At 52.8% G+C, this 23786-nt stretch overlaps 1 protein-coding gene across 8 annotated transcripts in view; it reads right to left on the minus strand.

Annotated features, from left to right (window-relative positions):
- The window catches only part of SHANK2 (SH3 and multiple ankyrin repeat domains 2), a 661289-nt gene that overhangs the window by 177219 nt on the left and 460284 nt on the right, over positions 1-23786 (minus strand). For all 8 annotated transcript variants that reach the window (XM_031653797.1, XM_031653801.1, XM_031653800.1 and 5 more), the window contains exons 16-17: positions 17632-17714; positions 15893-16017 (exon numbers count right to left, since the gene is read on the minus strand). In XM_031653797.1, the coding sequence (XP_031509657.1) occupies positions 15893-16017; positions 17632-17714 (208 nt within the window). The remainder of the gene's footprint in view (positions 1-15892; positions 16018-17631; positions 17715-23786) is intronic.

Below are 23786 nucleotides of genomic sequence, written 5' to 3' on the forward strand. Positions count from 1 at the left end.
AAAGGCAGTCTTTGCTTTCATTGAGTTACGGTCCCACGGGAGAAGACAGAGCAACAATAAAAGGTGAATAGAAACCATACCGTGTGCTGGTTGAACTATGAATAAACAGGAAGCCGATTAAGGGACTGCAGGTGGAGGAGGGGGAGGAACAGAGAGGCAAAGAGGTGACCTGGGGTCAGGGGTGAGCTGGAGCTGTGCCCGAGGTCTCAGCTGACCCAAGGGTTGTACGTGGCGGCGAGCAGGGGTCACCACTGGTTCTGTTTCAGAGCCCAGGAAACATGCTGGGACCTGCCCCAGATCTAACAGGAAAGCCCAACTGTTCAAAAGTTAAACAACGAAAAGGGAAGAGAACATCGCTGTTTAAAAATTTTTAAATTAAAAAAAATGTACTAAAAGACACAAAGCATAAAATTTGCCATTTTAAAGTGGCCAGTTCATGGCATTAACTACATTTACAGTGTGTGCAGCCATCACCAGCACGCATCTCCAGAACTTTCTCATCTTCCCAAATGGAAACTCTGCCCCCGTTACACACTAACTCCCCATCCCCTTCCCCAGCCCCCGACACCCACCATCCTACTTTTTGTCTCTATGAATGTGACGAATGTGACTACTCTAAGAACCTCACTTGAGCGGAATCGTACAGTTAAAAGGAAGAGAACGTTGTGTTTGGCTACTCCTGGCATCTGTCCATCTGCTTCCCCATGGGTCCCAGGCTGGATACCTCCGTGTAGGGTGGAGGCAGTGACAGGAACTGAGAGGGGCCCCTGTCCCAGGGCAGGACCAGCAGCCCTCCTGCAGGGCAGCTCCCACCTGCTGCAAATACAAGAGGGAGGCTGATCTTGGAAGAACACGCCTTTCCAACATGCATTCCCAGAGACAGTGCAGATCTCAGCAAAGCCAGGGGTGAGGACAGCGCTGAAATCCATCTCCAGACCTGCCTGCCAAACCCCACAGAGTCACTGAGTCCCGATTTGCTGTGCTCATTTAATTGATTCCTTCCTTCATGCATTCAGCAAACAATAGCCCATGCCTTTTGCCAAGACTGACACCTGTGCCTCAGATAAACACGTGGGGAAAGGTGACCCCAGCCTGGCAGGGACTATGAACAAGTAGGAAATTCATCAAAAGATCTCATCAAAGGCTGGGCACGGTGGCTCATGCCTGTAATGCCAGCACTTTGGGAGGCTGAAGTGGGCAGATCACCGAGTTCAGGAGTTCGAGACCAGCCTGCCCAACATGGTGAAACCCAGTCTTTACTAAAAATACAAAAATTAGCTGGGTGTGGTGGCGCACCCCTGTAATCCCAGCTATCTTAGGAGGCTGAGGCAGAAGAATTGCTTGAACCTGGGAGGCGGAGATTGCAGCGGGCTGAGATCGTCCCATTGCACTCCAGCCTGAGCAACAGAGTGAGATTCTGTCTCAAAACAAAAACGAAAACAAAAATAAAAAACACGTCAAGAATGCTTTGAAGAGGCAGACAAGTTACACACAAGCTTCGTCCTGCTCAATGCCAGAAACCCAGTGTTGCTGGGCTGAGGCAGGGGCTGTCTAGAGGGGCTACAGGCTGGGGATAGGGCTGGCCATGGGGCTGCTGGGCACACAGCCTGTTTTCCAGGAACAGCAACAAAAAACCTGAACAATAAATCAGTGCACTGGAATCAGAAGGCTCATCAAAAACCACCCTGGGAAAATTAACTGACAACAAAAAATATCTTCCTGGAACAGATGAGGCTGGGCCCAATACAGGAATTAAAACCAATCACTGCTGACCCCACACGGGTGCTGCAGAGGTTCAGCTGCTATATTTACAACAAGGGAATGATGCACATGCCACGAATTAGAGGCAGCGTTGCCTGCCATGGGCCCTTGGGGCTGAGTCCCCTCAAGTTCAGTGGCCGACACCTCCTAGTTTTGTTTCAGTCCGGGATCAGGCTGGGGAGCTGGGGCAGGGCAGAGTGCCCTGGGCTTTGAGTCCAGCATCAGGATGGCCAGGACCCCCGAGAGCCCTCTGACCCCCTGCCTTGCTGCAGCAGGAGTCACACACAGTGTCCAAGAACTCTGGAGCCGGAGTCGGACTTGGGTTTGAATCCTGCCCCGTCACTCCCTCACTATCTCCTGTGACTTGGGTTATCCTATGTTCACCAAACCTCAGCTGCTCCATGTGCAAAATGACACTAATGCCACCTGCGTCCTCAGACTGCTGAGCGTGGAAGGGGACCCTGGCATACAGTAAGTGCTTAAGAAGTGGCAGAGGTCATTATTGAAATAGTCCTTGTTATTGTTCCCAGAGCTGTGTGGACCCCCAGAACTCGCATGCTGGTAGCCCATGGCGGTGAGGGCAGCATTTTGATCTCCTATGCTCTGTGCCCCCTCAAACCCAGGCCATTCAGAATAAATGACTGTGAGCCTCAGGCTGGAAAGATCGTTTCCCTTCCCAGCTAGAAAGACTCATCCATCAAGCTGTGTCAGACGCGCCTGAGCCCTCCAGGGTGGTCAAAGGTAATGAAGCTTGTGTCCCAAGTGCAGCATTTAGGGCTTCCCAAGGCAAAGTGCCCAAGCAGGCTCTCTACTCTCCAAGTTCACGGTGCACAGTAGCCACGGCTTGCCTCTCCCAACACACAGGATCTCCAAGGGCCGCCCTCCCATCCCTCTTGTTTCTCAGCCCATGTTTTTCCTTCTTCCTTCAGTTTGACAGTATGGGTACAGCAACCACTTTGCAGGATGCCTCTGCTTAGGGATGCCTGAGCATGGGGCTAAGGAGAAACATGGGACCTGAATTCTGCACTCTTTGGGAAGAAGGACCACATAGGATTCAAATCTGTTTCACCAACCACTAGGCTCCAGGCCTGAGTCTACCCAGCAGCTGCTCAAGGTAAGTTTGCAGATGTGTGTAACCCAGACAGATACCCTCACCCCGCGTGCTCCAGTCCTTGTTGGAACGATTTTCAAAGAATCACAGTCCAGATGCCAAATAGATAGGAAACAGGGTTTCCGATCTTTAATAGTACTTCTCCAGTTATTAAAGGGAATATTTTTATTTATTTATTTATTCTTGAGACGGAGTCTTGCTCTGTCGCCCAGACTGGAGAGCAGTGGCACAGTCTCGGCTCACTGCAATCTCCACTTCCTGGGTTCAAGCGATTCTCCCTGCCTCAGCCTCCCAAGTAGCTGGGATTACAGGTGTCCGCCACCACGCCCAGCTAATTTTTGTATTTTTTAGTAGAGACGGGGTTTCACCATGTTGGCCAGGCTGGTCTTGAACTCCTGACCGCAGGTGATCTGCCTGCCTCGGCCTCCTAAAGTGCTGAGATTACAGGCATGAGCTACCACGCCCAGCCAAAATAAATCTAACTTAAAGCACAAAGCAGTATCTTTTGGTAGCCCCACCTTTTATAATCTGTACGTAGAAGTAAGCCCCCAGTTTTCCTTCAAGGCTTGCCCGTCATAACTTTTATTCCTCTCAGCTTTCTGTCTAAGCTCCCTCTGTTTCTTTGTTTTCCTCTTTCCTCTAGAATCTGCATCACAGAAGACATCAAACTGGGCAAGACTCCTCCTCCCTGACAGGTGGCACAGGAGGGTGGCTGGAGCGGGAGGGTGGGAAGCAATACATCGATCTTGGAAGAACAGCCTGGCTCTGCCACTCGCCGTGTGTCTGTGGGTACGTGAGTCCCCACTCTGTGCTGTGGCCTCCTCACGCAGGGAAAGGAACTGATAAAAGTAACCGAGTCGGCCGGGCGCGGTGGCTCAAGCCTGTAATCCCAGCACTTTGGGAGGCTGAGACGGGTGGATCATGAGGTCAGGAGATCGAGACCATCCTGGCTAACACGGTGAAACCCCATCTCTACTAAAAAATACAAAACACTAGCCGGGCGAGGTGGCGGGCGCCTGTAGTCCCAGCTACTTGGGAGGCTGAGGCAGGAGAATGGCGTAAACCCGGGAGGCGGAGCTTGCAGTGAGCTGAGATCCGACCACTGAACTCCAGCCTGGGCGACAGAGCGAGACTCCATCTCAAAAAAAAAAAAAAGTAACCAAGTTAAACTGAACACAAAGTGAGTTCATGTGTGTGAACTCTCAAAAACGGTGCTGGCACACAGTAGGTGCTCAAGCAGCGCGGGCATTTTACACAGTCGCTGCCACGGCTGTTCTGAGTTTTATTTGCAGTGTGTATCATGCTGCCCAGCAGTTAAGCTTTTGTTGGGTCTGAGTTCTATCTTAACGGAAGCGGGCAGGACCCCCTCCCCTCTTCAGTCCTTCTGGACAGGCGTGAGACGAAGGTCATGAACTCAGCACTCACTGAACACCCACCTGTCCCACCCGGGATGGGGACTCTGGGGTGTGCATCGGCAGTTTCAAGAAACACAGAATTACCGCATGACCCAGCAATTCCACTCCTAGGTATGTACCCCAAAGAACTGAAAACGAAAACTGGTACAAAAACGTTCGCGTCGACTTTCTTCACAATAACCAGAAGTTGGAAACAGCCCAAGTGTCCCTGAACTGGTGAATGGATAAACTAATTGTGGTCTAACCATGTGGTGGAATGTCATTCACCCACAAAAGGAAGGTAGTACAGACACACGCTACCACACGGCTGAACCTAAAGCACATGATGCTGAAAGAAGACAGAAAAAAGGTTGCCTAGAGCATGATTCCGTGGATGGAAACCATCCGGAACAGGCAGACCCAAGACGGAGAGGGGATGAGTGTTTGCCTGGGGCTGGGAGGGAGATGGAGAGTGAGTGCTAATGGGTTCAATGGTAAATTTTATGGTCTGTGTATTTTACCACAACAAAAAAAAGACATACCCAAGCGAAAAAAAAAAGTTTATAAACACATGACAAAGTGTATTACTAACAAGACACATATAAAGAAATAAAATTCCACAAAGATAAACCTTGTTTTGCGGACACTGTCTCCTGGTGGCAGCATCCCTGGTTTTTTTCTTTGGTTTCTCTGCATTACCAATTTTATTTGTGTCTGACATGATTTACTCGAAACATAGTGAAATAACACTAATGTAAAATCTGGCCACCAGGCAGATATGGGGGTAGAGTTTACTCAAAATTTCCTAGGAGGAGGGGTACACATTCCCCCTGTAAACCTCTCAGGATTTGAGTGGGCCTGGGGAGAGAAGGCTGGCACCTTCCAGGGAAGGGCTGGCTTCTCACGCTCTCTCTGATGTAAATGAGTCCACCCCTCCACCTCCACCAGCTTTTCAAGTTCCGGCACTGATGGAGATGGGGAAGGGGTTTGGGAGGAAGGATCCCCTTCTCCAAGACAGAAGTTCTATCCTGGCTGTGCTCTCCTCGGTGGTGCCTTCCTTTCCTTAAGGAATATTTATTGGGTGCTTGCCATGTGCTCGGCTCTGGGTGGTCCCTTATCTGACGGGGTGTGTGCAGGAAGTGACTATAGCAAGGGGTTATGAGTGGGCACCACAGGCAACTTTCAGACATCTGAGGCAGATGCAGGTGGAGGAGACAAAATTGTGGGCGAGTGTCTGGGGCCAGGAGGAGTGTGGCACATTCCGCAGACCAGGGAGAGCGCCCAATGGCGACGTCCATCTCCTCACTGGCCTGGCACACGTGCCATCTCCCCTTCTTACCCATATAACCCACTCCTCTCTCTGCAGACCCAGCCCTGAGGGTGCTGATGGAGGTGCACATGCCCAGGACAGCCCCTGTTTATCTCCATGACCCCCTAGGTCCTGCCACGAGACTGAATACAAAGGAGATGCATGGAAAAGTCTGCTCCATAGGACCCATCTGAAGATCCCGGGGAGAGGGAAGCAGATAACTTGCTGGTGGGTGGTTGATTTCGTGAGACCACAGTGAGGCCACCATTCTCAGGGCTCCACAGCATCAGCTCTGCCTCCCCTTCTCATCCCACTCTGCTTGTGGGCGCGTACACACCCTAATTCCCAGGGCTGACAAACTCCATCAATTAAAAGACCCCATGGTGCACTTAGCACAGGGCCTTCCTCCAGTTCATTTGCCAATCTAACCGCTTGTATCATGAAACTCCCCACAAAAGGGCACCAAAGGCGAAGACAAATCAATGCTAACAAGAGCCTGCTGAGCACACTGGGAAGCGGGCAGTGGGTGTACGGGAGGGAGGAGGGGGCAGGTGGAGAGGACCCAGAGGCACGAATGGGTGCATCGGACCTGGTGCCAGCAGCGTCCAACATGGGGATGTCAGCCCACTATGCCTCCTGCTGCCTTCGCTCCATGTAGCCTGGGACTGGGTGTACAGCATCCACACACAGAAAAAGATGGCTATAATGTTACATCCCAATGATCTGGGACTTACCTGGACCATGAGGTAGACACAGTGCAAAAGAAACAAGCTTTGGAGTCAGCTTAGATTCAGACCTCCCTGGAGGGCCCTGGGCAGGTTTCTTCATCTCTCTGAGGCTCAGTTTCATTACCTGCAAGATGAGTGTAAAACTACTTCCCAGGAGTGCCCATCACTGAACATATGCGCTGGGGCCTCTGTTATGCACCTGGCACTGTGTTGCATGCTGGAGATGTAGCAGAGACATGGTCAGCAAACTCTCTGGCCCACAGAGAATGTTCCATGAGGGAGGTGGATAGTAAGTCAGTCACCTAACACAGGAAATGTATGATTCCTATGGTCACGGAAGCACACGGTGTGAGTGTAAGAGTCAGGGAAACCTGAGGGTGCCAAGAGGGTCCTCTCTGAGAAGGCATGATGTGAGCTGAAACCACAGTGGTGAGGGAAGTGGGGCTCAAAGTAGATGCAGACGGACAAGGCAGGACATGGCAGATGCTCGACCACGTTGGCTCCTTGGCCCCTCCTTGTGGAAGGGATTTCTCTACCAAGTAGATGAAACTGTCACTAAGTAATGAGCCTCTATGCTCAGAAACTCCAAGGATGCAGGGGACAGAAGTGAAAGGTGCAGGGACGGAGGCAGGGGACATGCTGAGGGCTTCCTCCAGATTCCTGAGGAAGGCTGCATCCTATCCTCCCAGCTCTCTAGTTCAGCACCCTGCAGAGGGCCAGCGCCCTGGAGTGGTTCAGCACCCTGGAGAGAGACCATGCCCCACAGGGGTTCAGCACCCTGGAGAGATCCAGCCACGCGCTCACTCTGTGCAGCTGTCCAGTCACACACATTTGTACCTACTTAACTAACATCCCAGGCCCCCACTAGACCAGTTGCTCACCCCCAGCTTCACAGCATCTGATCACTCCCCAAATCCACCTTGAACATTCCTGACCCCCTAAGCTTTTGCTCAAGATCTTTTTCCTCAGTTCTGCCTGCAGAAACCTCACTAACCCATCAAAGCCTGGAGCCAACAACATCTTTCATGAAGCCCTTTTCCTGATTTACTCTGTGGCCTTTGCCACACTCTGCTTTTTGCCTGCCCCTCCTAAACTGTGTGTTCCCCAAGGAACTGTGTCTGATTCACGTCTTTCTTCCGGCCCAGCACCTGAGAGGCAGAATGTATGCTTCAGAAATGAATGAGTGAAGTTTCAGAAGTAATTTTTACAATTGCTACCATTTGTTGAGAACTCATGATGCCAGAAACTGCTACATGCTTCACACACACTTTTATTTACAATTTGAGAAACTGAGGCCAAGAAATGAGCAACCTGCCCAAGTTCACACAGTTAAGAAGAGGCAGAGCCTGGATTCAAACCCGGATCAGACGGCACAGCCTGTGCCCTTGACCGCGGCTCCTCTCCGCCTCTCTCCAACCCCGTGTGCTGCCATCTGCCAGTCCCACGGCATCTGAGCACAGCAGCCACGGTCCCCTGAAGTGATTCTGAATCTTTTTATAGCCTGAAATTGAAATCACTGATGCTTCAAATTAGAACCCCAAAATGAACGAGCCAAGATTTCAGATTTGCAAGTTGCCGAGCTGCCCGCATCCACCTTCTCAGCAAGATTCCTGGGCTGCTCCTCAGCCCGGACCACCTGTTCCCAGTCAATATGGAGGACAAAGAGAACGACCTCCCCAGGCCCAGAAGGCCACGCGCAGAAAAGGGATCCAACCTCCCCACCATCCAGGACTCCCCACAGAGCAGTGGCCTCTGCCTGGGAGAAGAAAGACCACAGTGCATTAAGCCTCAGAGAGCAGACCCCAACGCTGCTAGCCTCAGAGAGTGAAGACCCCCCAGTGCTATTAGCCTTAGAGGATAAAGGCCCCCAGTGCTATTGCCCTTGGTCAGTGGATCCTGATGACACGGTGAGAAGCCACTGAGCTGTCAGGACAGAAACACCCCACACTCAGAGGGATGCAGGACAGACCCTGTTTGTCTTTGGTGTGAATGCAATGAAATATTGGCCTTGATGACCAAAGCACCAATGTGACCCTGCTCAAGAATTCAGCAGTCACCCTGGGTTCCTGCTGACATCAGCTGGTCTTTGGTCTTTAACTTGGTTATTAAGTAGCCATTTAAAACCATTTAAATAAGAGCAGAAGAAATTTTGGAGGTGGGGTGCAGAGAGTTTCCAGATTGGTCATCAGGGCCACCAGCAGGACAAAGTCTCTCACAATATCCCAAAAGGCGAGCTAGAGAAATGTGAGCTGTGTGATGTGGCTGAACCACTAGACCCAAGGGATGCTGGCACCAGGCAAACCACAACAGGGCTCTGGCCTTGGCCCTGGGATTTGCTGCTAGAGAGCAAAGCGGGCATCAGGAATAGGAATTCCAAGGTGATCTAAAAGCCGGACCCACGCCAACACAGAATTGTACAGGGTGGTGAGTGCTCTGGGAGCAGGAGTTTGAGCCAAAGGAGGAGATGTGCCTGCCAGGGACTTCGGAGGCTGGCGGGCGGGGTGGGGCAGGTACCTGTATTAGCGATGTTCCCCACAACAGAGGCATAAGGAAACCATGGCTCATGTACTCTTGGCTGGAAGTGTCTGATGGACTTGGCACATGCTGGGTGTGCTCTGTGACTGCTACATGCTTCACATAACAGTGGTAATGAACATCAGTCATTATGATAATATTATTATCCCTGTTTGTTCAACTAATAGCCACTGGTTTCCTCTTCTGAGTCGGGCATCATTAATGATGATGAAGGACAAGATGATGATCCATGACAAGTACTGACTGAGGCCCGGTGAGGTGACGTATCTTTAGTTCCAATGCTTTGGGAGGCTCAGGTAGGAGGATCATTTAAGGCCAGGAGTTTGAGATCAGCCCAGGCAACAAAGCAAGACTCTAGCTCTATAAAAAAGTACACAAGTTAGCTAGGTATGGTGGTGCATGCCTGTAGTGTAAGCTACTTGGAAGGCTGAGGCGGGAGGATCTTTTGGACCCAGGAGTTCAAGGCTGCAGTGAGTTGTGATTGTGCCATGGCACTCCAGCCTGGGCAACAAAGCAAAATCCTGTCTCTAAAAAAGAAAGTTGATTGAATGCCAGCTCTGTGCTCCACGCCTCTGACCAGCAGTCCAGTGCTGAGAGCTCAGTTCGTCTCAGGTGATTCTACTGTCACAACCACACATTTCATTGACAGGAATACCGGGACCCAGCAAGAGTAATGACTGATCGTGCTGAATCTGGACTTCATTTTCTTTCCTCCAAGTAATATTTAAGTCTGAAGCTGGGGAGGGGAGGTTGACCCTTGAGTAGCGAGCTCTAACAACTGTTCCTCACGCCTGCTTGGTTGAAAAGTCAAACATGCTAGAGGCCACCTCACATTTCTCAAGTCCAATTTTAAAATACCAGCCTAAGAAACATTTTTTTTTTTTTTCAAGACGGAGTCTTGCTCTGTTGCCCAGGCTGGAGTTCAGTGGCGCGATATCGGCTCACTACAACCTCCACCTCCCGGGTTCAAGCGATTCTCCTGCCTCCGCCTTCCAAGTAGCTGGGATTAACAGGCACATGCCACCATGCCCAGCTAATTTTTGTATTTTTAGTAGAGGCAGGGTTTCACCATGTTGGCCATGCTGGCCTCGAACTCCTGACCTCAAGTGATCTGCCCACCTTGGCCTCCCAAAGTGCTGGGATTACAGGCATGAGCTGCCACACCCGGCCTTACAAGACCCTCCCAGGGTCTCTGAGGAAAACACCAGTGCATCCCTCTTAGCATCCTGACTTAAATACAAACCACGAGTATAAAGCAGATCCACACCCTCTCTCGTGCAAGTATTTAATACGAGGAAAAAGTAATTAGCAAACTCGAGCACCACTTTTCAAGGATGAAGGATACTGCTGCCTGCTTTAACTGCAAGGGAAAACCTATTTAGAGAAATTAACGCAAAAATGAGATCGGCCACTTCAGGGCCAAGAAAACAACCACAAAAACCATAGGCGTCGTCAGAGCCCCGCAGCAGGCGGGTGAGGAATGGCCCCGGGAAAGTAATTAATGCCCAGGAAGCCTTTTTCCTCTGACAGCAAACAGCACCACCTGTGCCAAGGGGGGCTGGACATTTGTCTCCCATGTGAGACAACTTTCTCTAAGACACACTTTCCTATGTATGAGATGGATACTTTTCAAAATAGGAATACTTCGATTCCGGGAAATCTGAGAGAAACATCTGAAAGAAAGAGAAAATAACATAATCTCACCACCTAGGGGTTAATGTTTCCTGTCCTTTTTGTTTTCTTCTGTGCCTACACTGGGGAAAGATGGTATTAGACGATACTGTGCTGAGCATTTTGATTCTGCCTTTCTCACTAAGCAGAATGTAGCCTTTCTCGGTTGGTATTAAGAGCTCCTTGTAAACATCATTTTTAATGCTTTCTTATGAATTCACAACAGATGTTCACTGTCACTGAACCATTCTCCTATTAGCCCCGCCCCCTCCCCGCCTCAACTCCTTGTTTCTGCCACACTGTAATTGCTACCTGTTTTAATTTTATTATTATTATTTATGATGATGATGATGATGATGATGATGATGATGATGATGATGAGACCGAGTCTTGCTTTGTCACCCAGGCTGGAGGGCAGTGGCCGTGATCTCAGCTCACTGCAACATCCGCCTCCCAGGTTCAAGCGATTCTCCTGCCTCAGCCTCCCGAGTAGCTGGAACTACAGGCGCCGCCACCATGTCCAGCAAATTTTTTGTATTTTTAGTAGAGACGGGGTTTCATCGTGTTGGCCAGGATGGTCTCGAACTCCTGACCTCAGGTGATCCACCCTCCTTGGTCTCCCAAAGTGCTGGGATTACAGGCATGAGCCACTATGCCTGGCTGATTTCTGCCTGTTTTTAAAGATTATTCCCTTAGCATGGATTCCTAGATGTAAAATTCCTCGTTCAGCTTTATGGCTCTTGTTACCTACTGCCACATTGATTTTGAAAACATCTATGGCAACCTAGTCTTTCCCCCAGCAACATGTGAGTCCTGTCACCAGCAACGTGTATAGTCACAAAGAAGTATTTGCTAATGTGAAAACAAAACGGGCACCTCACTGCTTTTCTTCTTACCGTTTGCCCATTTATACATAAAACTCATCAAAGTGTTGTTCATGCATCTTTGAGCCACGACATTACAGAGTCGGACAGCCTGGGCTGGAATTCCACCTTCTCCACTCACCAGCTACATGGCCACGGGCCAGTTACTTCACCTGTGTGCCTCAGTCTCCCCATCTGTAAAATGGGGAGGAACACACATGCTGTACGGATGACTCTGAGGGTTGGATGGGGCACTGCAGGACTTCTAGCGCTTGGAGATCCACCTCAGCTGCTATAAACAAGGACACGGGCTTCTTGGGATATTTGTTGCAAATGTTGTTTGCCCTCTGCCTGCCTGCTGTTGAGTTGAATCGTAAGGATGTCTCAGATACAGGATATTTTAGATCATGAAAGTCACTCAAGAAACAAAATTTAGGTTGTCAAAGAAGGGGTTTGTGGAAGACGGTCCTAGTCTTAAGGAGATTAGCGCAGCACCAGCTTGTGTTTGGGTCGAGGAGACTTTAGTTGGCAGGTCACGTCAAGAGGCTGGAATGTCAACTTGGGCCGGGCCAGTGGGTCACCACCTTTCCTGTCTGTTGGGACCCCCAGCATCACCACTGCAGCTTTCATGGATGCCCCAGCTCTTGCCTCATAGTTCTGATTCAGGGTGTGTGGGCTGGAGACCAGATTTCTATAAACCTCGGGTGACTGGGACGCCCAGCCAGGTTTCACTGAGTGAGACCTACGGTGAACCCCGCAAGACATCAAAGTGGTGTCCCCACCCCCACATCTCCTTAAACACTTGATACACTACCGTCCTCCGGGAGCCACCCACAGGCTTAGGACGTATCATGAACTTCAGAAGCAGCCTCTGACCTCTCCAGCCCCATGTTGTGGGAGTGAAGGGGCCTAACCAGGGTCATCTCAAAAGAGACAGCAAACAAAGTCTTCAGCAAACTCTTACAGCAGGCTGACTCTCCCTCGAAAGACTCTGGTCTCGGCTTCCTGACAAGCTCCAATCATTATGAAAATCAGTTTGGACTGGGTTTCCTGTTGTCACCAGAGGGACGTGGGCCTCTGTCATTCCTGGCTGGTGGAGGCCCCGTCGTCACCTCTGACCTGCATGGAGAGAAACACCTGCCCTGCTTCTCTCAGGGGCTGTCACTGCTCCAGCATCCACCCCTCTGCAAGCCTTGGCCTCGGCCTCCCCCTGCAGGTCCCACGGGTGATCTCTGCAGGGGCATTCAACTTCCCACTGCCCTGCCCCTCCCACGGCCTCTAAAATCTCTCTGGCTCCTTCTCCGCTGGGCTGGTTGACATTTCACAATCTGGAATGGCTCAGTGTCACTGGCTATCTCAGGGATTCCGGCACACCAGCTGATCCGAAATGGTAAATCACACCGTCCACGGAGCCACTGTGATCAAATGTCCCTATCCACGGGACATCCGCTTATCCTTCACGTCCACCTCTGAGGTGAACCTTTTATTACAACACAGCTTGTGTGATAACATCTGTCTGTCTGATGAGATTCCCGATTTGGCGACAGCTCAAAGCCTTTGATTGTGGTTGGTAGGGTCAGGGGGTGGTCAACCAGAAACAAAAACAACAGCAAAAGAACGAACTCTTCCCCAAAGCTTAGGTAGGAGAGAAATAAATTCTATAAGGTAAGTACCCAAGAAAGTCACGCACAGCAGGAAACCATGACAGGCGCCAAGGCCGAGAGCTGGAGGGCCACGTCAGGGCATTCTCACAAAGTTAATGAGGGAAAATGAAGTTCTGGAGACGCCAAAGACGTTAAAAGCCAACATTCACTTCAAAGGGTGCCCCTTCATCCAAAAGTTCAGACCGCAGCATGCAGTTTTAAAGAGAAAATAAAAATCTGTCACACTTTCGAGGTTCTTTCAAATAGCAGAGAGAAAGGAAGGCCTGCCAAGGGCTGCTTGGGGTAAGGAAGACACAGTGTCTGCATTTCAGGCAGCTTTTCACGTGGAGACCTTGCACCTCACCGAGAGCTCAGAAACCCCACCGACTCGAGGGCTGGCTGCTCACCAAAAAGAAAATTCACGTGAGACACGTGACGCTATTTCACACCATCCCTCCAAGGTCAAAGCTCTTCACCGAAAATAGAGAAACATGGTCTGTCGGAACAAACACGCACCTATTAGGCTATACACGATTTTAATATTCCGGTGGCAAAATCCAGTCACTAGGAACACAACTCAATGGAATTCTCAGTCTTAAGCCCCTGGAGGAGAATTTCTGAGTCCCCAGAGGCAGCTGTGGACATGAACTGTGAGGAGCCAGGATCGTGCAAGGGTCCAGCTGCCTGCGCTCCACACCCTCATTAGTGTAAGACTGGTGTACAGCAGCCTTGCAGTGCTGTGGAGGGCCCAGTGCTCCTTGGGTCATCTGTGACATCATAATGCAGGCACAGCCCTAATGCATCTCAGGACCAGCCATTCCTAGAATACCGGAAGTCAGAGGTTACCCAAAATATAAAACCTGCCCCCAAATGGCAAATATATTTGCATATCAGAGGTTAAAAGCAATGTCAAAGGAGGTGCTTAGAAACAGAAGTGTGGAAACTCTCAAAGCTCCAAATTTCCACAAAGGCTTCAAACCGACAGGACAGGTGCACCTTCTCGGCCCCACCCAGGCAAGCGCTGCAGCTACAGACAGCAACATCTTCTAACCCAGTATGGCTCTGCTCACTGGGCAAGTGCGGGGCCCACACACGTGCCTCAGCAGGCCACGTTTCTTTTATTGATGAGTTTATCCAGGAAACAGTCCAATGAGCTGAACAACGGGGGGTGCTCTTGCATCTGCAGCCCTCTTTTATTATTGACAATCAAGAACCAAGAGCGACCTATTTCAACACCCCCCCATCCTGCCTGTCACACATGCACACACTCTTACACCATCTATAGACTTCAGCCTTGCTGCTAGGCCCAAGGCCACGCCCCCCCCAACACACACACACACGCACACACACACACACACACACACAGGAAGGGGACTCACATCCCAACTGCATCCCACAGAGGATGATTCAACCCAGGCCCTCTGCATTTTCATGAAGGTTACAAATTGAATTAACCCCCGAAGCCATGGCGGGCTCCGGTCTCCATCATTCTAGTGGGCATCCGACAGTTTCAATGCACAAGAACCCAAATAAGTTCATTTCTCATTCAAATCAGGTTCTGATTGGTCGATAATCATTTAAATATATCTTCCAGCAAATCAAAGAGATCCACAGGACGCACTCAGAATAAGTTTAAGCACCTGCTCCATCTTACCTGGCTCTCTAACAGTCTCTTTCCTTCTGACTTTCCATCGCTCCTTAATAGTCCTGAGGATCTCTAAGGAGATCACTAGCAGAATCACAGCATGATCAGCCAGCTTGGGAGCTTAGGCCTGACTGGGAGAAATGATCGCAGGTAGCCTTCTCACCAGGGGCTGGGATGTGGGATCCTTATTTACAGAACGAATATCTGGCCCAATGGCAGGGACCACCATATGGCTGGCTGGATGCCACGTACCCACCCCTTCCACCTGCATGTGGAGTTCTGATGTACACGAGGCAGGGCTCAGGGTGACAGAGAAGAGCGTGTGCATCCAAGAAATGCATACTCCCAACAAGGGCCATTTGAGTCTACCGAGCCTTTAAAATATCATCTTTTTCAACCTATAATGTTCTTTTCTTCTTCCTGTTTCCAAAGAGTCACACGTTCCTTTGCATAACAAGATTAAAAGTAACACCTAAACTCACAAAAAGGCCAGGTGATCAGATGCACTGGGGCCTCTGACCCCTCGTACACACCGACGTGCCAGCCCTAGGGACTGGTTTGCTGTTTGGAGAGCCGGGGCACTCACACCTCTATTCTCTAAAGGAAGAAAATGCTCTTTCCTTTTCAGTACCTGCAAACGCTCATTTTCAAAGCATCTGAATTCCTAAGTTTCCTTTTTGCACCATCGACGCCAGCCATCCCTCTCGCCCGGGCTCCTTGGTCTTAGAAGGCCATTGTCCAACTGACAGGGTGATTACCACAATCTGCAAATCTACGAGCTCTTAGCCACCAATGTTACAGACCTCACACCAGCAACTGCCACACAAGAGTGCTTGCCGACTCACCCGTAGGACACAAGAACGGATGATGACTCCTCTTGGTACCTATTTATGGAGTCACACCTAAGCCACCCACAGATCTGCACATGTCCCCAACATCATGGTGACCACATGCCTCCACTTTCTATCTTCTACTTCAAGACCAATGGCCAAATTCCACAGACTTTTCCTCCTCCAACGGGTTACAGCCAAGGCCTCCAAGACAAGCCCAACACCAGGTCCGCAGGCAGAGGCACCCATGGTGGGAGAAATTGACCAAACAACAAAAGTTCATGGCAGACTCCACAAGCACTCCCAGACTGGGCCTCGTGGACGTGCTGCCAGGACTACGACCTCCTCCCCGAGAGTCGGCGCTCTCCCCAAGCAGAAAGATACAGACACCTGTGTCCCTACCTCAATCAAGAAGTCCCCGGTCCTTAGTCCGGCTTGCCACGCCACCCCACCTTCATCCACGGACTCCAGGTACTGTAGGGCTGGAAACGCCGGTGTTGGTGTGAATTCTTCAATGGGTGTGTCAGCTGGGAAGACAAGCAGCACCTGGTTACAAGCCTGGGAGATGTTTTCCAAATTCACATTGCCTGACCTCCCCAAGGGACCCCGGGAGGAAGTGGGCCCGCACACCTCCCATCGCAGGTGGCTGGTCCAGGCCAACTCTCCCCCAGGAATGGCTTGAGACTCATACTCATGGGCCGATGCAACTCAAACAATGAAGTCAACTGCACCTTGGTGCCGCCATCATATTTCTTGGCCTCTCTGCTGAAACCACGGGATAATGTGCTCTGTGGTACATGTCTACACGCCTGTCATTTTCTTTAAAAGCATCAGTGACTAAACATTTTCGGTTCTAAAAATGGAAAAGTTCCTCCCCTGCCACACAGAGCTACAGAAACACCACACTAAACCACTTGCCAAATTTACATCTACGTAGACTCGCAACCAAGGGAATTCAACTTGGAATGCGGACGGAACATCACGCTGACCCAGTGGGTGGCTACGGATTTGGAATCTGCTCATGAGTCCCGTCTACAGGGACCCCAGACCTCTGTGACCACACTGTGTGTGACCAGTGTCCCTGGGCACTGGTGTGTGTGTGTGGAGGGGGGGTTGCTGAGCCACCACTGCCCAGCACAATGAGGCTCAGCTTCTGGGGCCCACACAGCTGCCAGGTGCAACTCCAGGGCAGGAGACGGACTTTCCTAGGGAGGCATGAGTGGCCGGGGGTGGGTGGGTGTGGAGATGAAGATTCCAGCAGGGGGAGGGGAGAGCAAATCACACAGACAGGCGTGGACGCTCTCACAGAGACAGCTGCAACTGCTCTTTCTCTCTCTGGACAGCTTGCTATGGAGCTGCCTGAGTCTGAGGCAGGTGGGCACGCCAGCCGGGGAGGAGGCCTCCTACAGCACAGGTGCAGGACCCCTGGCACAGCGCGTAAGCCCTGAGATGAAACTTCCACATGGCTGAGCCACACACGCGGTGGGCGGATGTCCCCTCTCACGGGGAGGCGATGCCATTTTGTTTTCTTTTGGAGGGGAAGCTGTGCGTGCAGGGCGGCTGGCGGGTGTACCGCCATGGACGGCATCCCTGAGCCTCCCACGACGGGCCACGTAACGTGTGTGCTGCCGGCTCAGTCCATGGCAGAGGGGACCATCTTGTCACATTTTCTTTGCAAAGTCACCTTAGAGGCAAGCACACAAATGCCCGCTGCCCTTGCAGCCAAAGCCCACTCCCAGAATGGGGCAGTTTCTAGGTGCCTGAAACTCAGGCCTGGGCAATCCTGGGGATTTGAGAGCCGGAGCTCTGAGGGCAGCCACAGTCTGGCTCAAGTAGAACACAAAATTTTAACCACCCCATCATTTAAAAACAAAAGGTAGGAGGGGGCAAGGGGGAGAGAGAACCCGTTCAGAACAACGTTGTCTACAGAAAATTAAAAACATTCCTCAAGGAAACCCTGACGCTTTCTGAGTAAGGCGCAATGTGAAAGAACATGGTTGTCTAGCAACCAAGTGCCCCCAGGAAAAATGCTTATTTAATGCTTATTCCTGAGCCAGGAACGTTTTGCATGCAGGCGTACAAACACACACACACACACACAAACATGGGAACATATTCAGGCTCGGAGCGGCTGCTCTTACCTTTGGCCCCTCGAAGCACGAATCCAAAGCCCTCATTGTCTTTTTTCTGCAGGACCACCGTCTTCTCCTCAATAATGCAGTCACTGTAGAGAGAATTCCGGGGACAGCGACCATTATTGTAGCCCGTCATCATCACCGCGGCCGCTCCTCCGCCGGGGACGTTCATCATCATAGCCAATTAATCACCCCAGCTCGCCAGATCCAGGCAGCATGGAGGAAAGGAGGCAGCGAGGGTGCAGGAGGAGCGAAGGAAGAGGGGGGTGGCTACCGGGATAGGCGAGCGTGGCACAATGAGACTTGCAGGGTGGGGGCAGGCAGAGCCGGAGCCAGCCGGAGGAAGGAGTCATACATGGTGGGGCGGCTGCCGGAGGGATGGCTGAGCTGCAGGCTCAAGGGGGGCTGGCCAGGACGCCGCCCAGGGCAAAGAAAGTAAGTGGCCCGAACGGCGGCGGCGGCAGCGGCGGCCTCAGCAGCGGCGGCGTCGGGAACGAGCTCCTCCGGCTTGTCCCGGCCACACGCATCTTCCAGCAGAGCCCGGGAAAACCAGCCAGAGGAGAAATGAGGCAGCAGTTTTGTTTTGCTTTTCCTTGAAGGGGGTTAAAAACAAAAAAAAATCAAATCCTATCTGCTCCCCGCACGAGCCGGCAGCAGGCACCAGAGACGCAGGGACCTGCGCGTCGCATCCAGCGCCCCCTCCCTCTCCCGTCCCGGCGCCGGCGGTGTGCGGCAGGCAGGAGCCCCCACAATCATCTGACGAGCCCACAGTGCGCCCGCCCGGCGGCTGCCTGGGCGTCATCCCGCGCAGAGCATCCGCAGGCTGGGCTGGGAGCGGGCGGGGAGCGGGAGGGGCTGGGGCTGTCTCTGCATCCCCCCCCTCCAGCATCACCCCTGCCCCGTGGCCGGTGGGTGAGGCCGGGGGGTGAGGGGCTCCCTGGCAGAGGACTCAGGACATTTCGGTCTCAAAGCCCCTGAGGACACTGGCCCTCTGTGGGGATGATGAATCCATTGCTGGGGGAACTGGAGGGGGTATGGGCTGCCCCTTTGAGATGACAAGCTAGAGCCACACTGCTTGCCTCTGGCCATGGCATTTTTTTTTTTTAAGGAAAGAAACCAAAAAAGCTCCAACTTTGCGCTAGCTGCCACAGCGTCCTCTCGCTTTTCCTGCTGGCACTCGCCACATGACCATCCAGCCCCTGAGGCACCCAGAGTGTGTGGGACGGGAACTGCTCAGTGAGCCTCCAGGCTGCGGCTGAACTGTCCTCCACCTCCACCTTCTGGGTGGCCTGCGGGGGCAGAAGGGGAGTGAGATGAAGGCCTGCCGGCACCCCGCTAGGATTCTGCTGCTGCCCGGAAGTTAGTGAGGAGCTGGGAAGGCCTCTGCAGAGGGGACCGGGGAAGGGAGGGAGGCAGCGTGGAGGGAGGCCTCTGCAGGGTCTTGCGGGGCTGTGTGTGAGCCTCAGGGGTGAGGAGAAAGGACACCAGGCCAGGGGCCCAGCCAGAAAAAGCTGCAGATGGGCCCTGAAGAACCGAGCAGGCCCCCGTCGCACAGGGGGAGTCCTGGGGACACAAATCTCAAACAGAGCCACGTGCTGACGGACTCTTGGTCCCAGAGGAGTACGGGTCAGCTCTGCCTGGCACCAGCACTAGGTTCACGGTTTACAGGAAGCACAGGGCCTCAGGTGCAGCCAACTGGTGACAGCACAGCCACCCCGGATTGGGGGGGCCCGGGAAGGAGGAGGGATGGGGCAAACGTGGATGACAGGGCTCGGCGTTCTGGACAAGGGATGGGCAGCGGCCCCTCAATCCTCCCATTTTACAGATGAGGCTGGTGAGGCTCAGAGAGGTCGGAGGACCCAGCTGGGGAACACGTGCTCTTCTCACCACTCCACACACCCACCCCTGACGGCATCAGAGGGTCGTGCATGGAGGCATGCTAGAGTGACCCTGTCTTCCCGGAATAGCCGGGCATGGGTGATACCTTCACAGCCGAAGACCAGGACAATCCAGGTGACTGGTCACTCCTGTCTCAGCAGCTGGGACGGGGGTTCTGGCCCTGGACCTTCCTTCCCCTGCCCCCTCCCCAAAGACAGCCTGCTAAGTGCAGGGAGCTCCACTCTGGGGAGCTCGGTCACAACTGTGAGCCCCTCTTGGCTCAGCCCCGGAAGCCCACTCGCCCTGCTCAGGGCCACCAGACAAAGGCTGACACATGGCCAAAGGTCCAGGACCCCGGGAGTCTGGGGGTGAGTTCACGCGGCTGTTGTGGCCTTTAGGAGACGATGGGGCTCTCTAAACCTCAGTTTCCCTACATAGCAAGAAAGGGTAAGAACAAACCGACAGGCCTCTTGGGATCACCATGGGGTCAGATGAGGCTATGCCATGCTGGTGTGCTGTAATAGGAGGCCTCAGGGAGCTGTCCCTGTAACGGCTGTCATTAACCTCCAGCAGGCCTGGTAGTCGGCCAGGACCCCGCAGCCCTGAGGAGGCTGATGGGGGGAGAGCTGGGGCTCTCTTGCCATGGATTTAGGGGCCCATGAGGCACTGATGAGCAGACCCCCTACCAGGCCCCTCGACCTGTCTCCATGGCCCCCCACAACCAGAACACAGACTTGTACTTCTCACGGGAAACGCCTTCTAGTCACCACCCGTTTCCCCTCCGAACTTCTGAAAGGGGAGTCAGTCCGGCCCCGCCCCATGGCTCACTCACGGCCGGGCAGGCGCAAGCTGTGTGACCAGCCTGTGTGTCTCCTTCATGGAAGGTTCTCTAAGGCCCTGGCTGTCAAAGCCAAGAGCCTCTGCTTAACCCTCCTGTGCACCTGCTCTCTGCAAGAGTTGCTGCCGAGGGTGACAGCCTCCCTGAAACCCTGAAAGGATGATGCCGAACCCTGGGGTCTGGATCTCAGTGCCCTGCACTCTTCCCTGGGGACACATGGGCTGATCAAGTCCATCTCCACCCATCTCCAGGGGGAACCTGTCACGCGCTCCAGGCGCTCACTTGCACTGCTGGGCAGCTCCCTCCTGCAGTGCCCAACACCACCCAAACCTTGCATCTCCAAGATGATCCAGACCACTTCCTGCCAGCATACTCTGCGACGGGGAACTTCTTAGGGCCAGGGGGGCTGCCCAGACACTTGCTAGCTGTCTCCCACAGACTAGAGAAGGGCAGGGGCATTCCAGTGCGGCGGGTGGAGGCACCCGCTTTGGCATCACACAGAGCGTGGTTCAAATCCCAGCTTTGCTTTGACCCTGAGGTCACTGACCTGCCAGGCCCCAGAGCCTGCTCTGCAAAATGAGAACAACAGCAAGATGCGCCTGATGGGTCCTGAGTGGGAGGCCGTGAGTCTCCATCCATGCCTCAGAACCAGCCCCAGCAGGCAGCACGTGTTCATAACTCCAACAGTTACGAGTGGGATCCCGGTCTGCACACGCCACCCTCTCCTCCCCGACTCCCTTCCTCCTGCAGGGAACCCTCCGATCTCGACATCCAAGGCTAAAACCTTTTCAGTAATTCCTGATGCACCCGAGAACTTCCTTTTTGAAAGTTAGAGACGGGGTTTTGGTCTGCCACTCAGGCTGGAGTGCAGTGGTGCCACCACAGCTCACTGTAAGTTTGAACTCCAGGCCATAAGTGATCCTCCTACCTCAGCCTCCCAAGTAGCTGGGACTACAGGCACACACCCTCATGCCCGGCTAATTTTTAATTTTTTTGTAGAGACAGGGTCTCACTGTGTTGCCCAGGATGGTCTCAAACTCCTGATCTCAAGGGATGCTCCCTCCTCGGCCTCCCAAAGTGTTGGGGTTATAGACGTGAGCCACCACACCCTGCTCCCTCTGATAATTTTCTAGCCCACACTTGTAACTGTGCAAAGATCTTGCCCCAAGACTGTAATGGCCCTGTCCTGTTTACTCAGTAAAACACCAAACTGCTTAGTCTCTGACATTAAGAAGGACTGTTTCTAACTTCTCTTTCCTGCATTGTTTCAGGATCTAAACAGCCCCCGCTTCCCACCCACTATGACCCCATCTCACTTTCACTTACAGACAGACATGGGTTTCAATTTTAACCCAGACATTGACCACCTTGACTACTTACAGCCTCAATTTCCTGACCTGCAAAGTGGGGGAGAAACATCTGGCTTGTAAGGTTTAGGAGGAGCCAGTGAGGCGGTGCCCAGTGAGTGCCCCATGAGCAGGGGGCTCTCTGTAACCAGGGGAAGCTGCTCTTCTTAGCATCCCCATCCATCGTGTTGAGCTCGGTGACCCTGAAGAAAACGTCCCCTCTGAGCTTGCCTCTTGGTGGGGAGGGGACATTTTCTACAGGGTCAGTGGGGACAGTGACCTCATTCTGCAGACCACCCCAAATGCCCACAGCACCCCGCATAGGCCAGGTGCGCCATGTGCGCCCAGAGGGGATGCAAAATGGGTATGAACTCAAGTCAGGAGCAGAGCAGGGAGAAACAGATGTTGGGTGGGAGGTGGGCAAAGGATGACTGCAGGGTTTCCAGTAAAAAGGCACCAGAACAATCCCCGGATTCCTAGTTAAACCCAGAGGGCAAACTCAGTGCTGCAGAGGACCTACTGCATGCACCTGGCTTGGCCCAGGAAGTCAGAGAGGAAAGAGAAAAGACAGCCCCAGGCCCTTAGAAACTTTCAGTGTTTTGAGGAATTCAGGAAAAGCAATGGGACACTCTAGAAGAGTCATTCCTTGAAAGGAGCTGCAGTCGCTGTGTCTGAAAGGTGGAACTTGGCAGCACCCCCCATCCCGATGCAATCAGACAGGGGGACCTCACACGCAGGCCTTAGGAAGCGGCCCTTCTGGAGACAAGACACCCTCAAGCTCCTGCTGGTTCATGAATCTAAAACCTGTCCCAGGATGACAGCCGCGGCTGGGTCTGGAAGTTGTGGCATTGAGTTCTGTGTGCTGCCCCAGAACTGTGCTGACGCCCCTGTGAACCAGAGTCTGCCCTGACCTTGGCCCCTGCCAGCCTGCCCTGCCCCTACGCCAGCAGACCCACTCTCCACATGCAGCTGAGACGCACTGCAATCCAGTTTCATGGGGAAACGACTGAGGCACCTGCACGTTCCCCACGCTGCCGCTGCAACAGCCTTCTCCAAGCCTGTCTCACCCCCAACCCGCTCACTGACCACGTGCCTGAAGTAGGCACTGTGGGCTCCTTGTAAGCAAATGCCATGCCCCGATCCTCTGAGTCTCTCCATGCAACACAACATCGACCCGTGCTTATTGACTGAACAAAAAATGTAATCCAGCGGTGCACTCTCCAAAAGTTTTCTGAGCTAGGTGGAAGGGCACTTTGACACTCCCCAAATGTACCCTCTTTTGCCAACATCTGCCTGCAGCAGGAGCTGTGGAAGGTGAAGGGGGTGGACAACCAGCCCCACCAAGCACAGCTGTGCAGGTTGTGCACTGTACAACTATGGAGGAAACCATTGCCATCATGGCCACCACAGCACACGTACCAATGGTAATTTCGGCACAGAGGGAAGAAAAACGTCTTAAGGAAGGGGCAAGCACCTTTTCCTAGTTCACACAAAGATGGGGTCTAGGCGGCCCTGGCCATGCTGCCATGGAGAATGCAAGAGGTATTCCTATGGTAGCCATATTGGCTTCCCAGAGACACAATTACCTCCATGTTGATGCCCTCCTGGGAGCCACATGGAGGAGAGAGCATCAAAGGTTTGCCTGTGTGTGCTCACCCACAGTCCCACTGTATGCTGCAAGAGAGCTTATGGAATATACTTGGAACACTTAGCACCTTGAAGCAAGACAGGAGGGTTGTGGGGACCCAGGACGGCCATGCAACAGGCCCCAGAGGTCTCTTCCCGCTGGCAGGCCTGAAGATGCTCCTGGTGTCTGCCTTGCAAGACCACAGGTCGCCACACACCCTGTGGCTTTTAGCAGTGGCCTGGGTTCCCTTTCTCCCAGCAGGCGCCATGACAGACCCACAGGGAAGGCTGCACTTTCCCTGGTCCAGCGGGCAGCAGGTGCCAGCGATGCCAGTTGGCATTTAGGATCTGTCAGTCACTTTAACAAGCTCCCTTGGCAGCAGCACCTGATCCTGGAGGCAACATCAACTTGGAGGCACAGGAAGCCAGGCCTGAGCTGGCCCAGACGTATGGGCCTGAGGGGCCCTGGGTGG

Source organism: Papio anubis, chromosome 12 (assembly GCF_008728515.1).
Source record: "Papio anubis isolate 15944 chromosome 12, Panubis1.0, whole genome shotgun sequence".
Classification (NCBI taxonomy): Eukaryota; Metazoa; Chordata; class Mammalia; order Primates; family Cercopithecidae; genus Papio; species Papio anubis.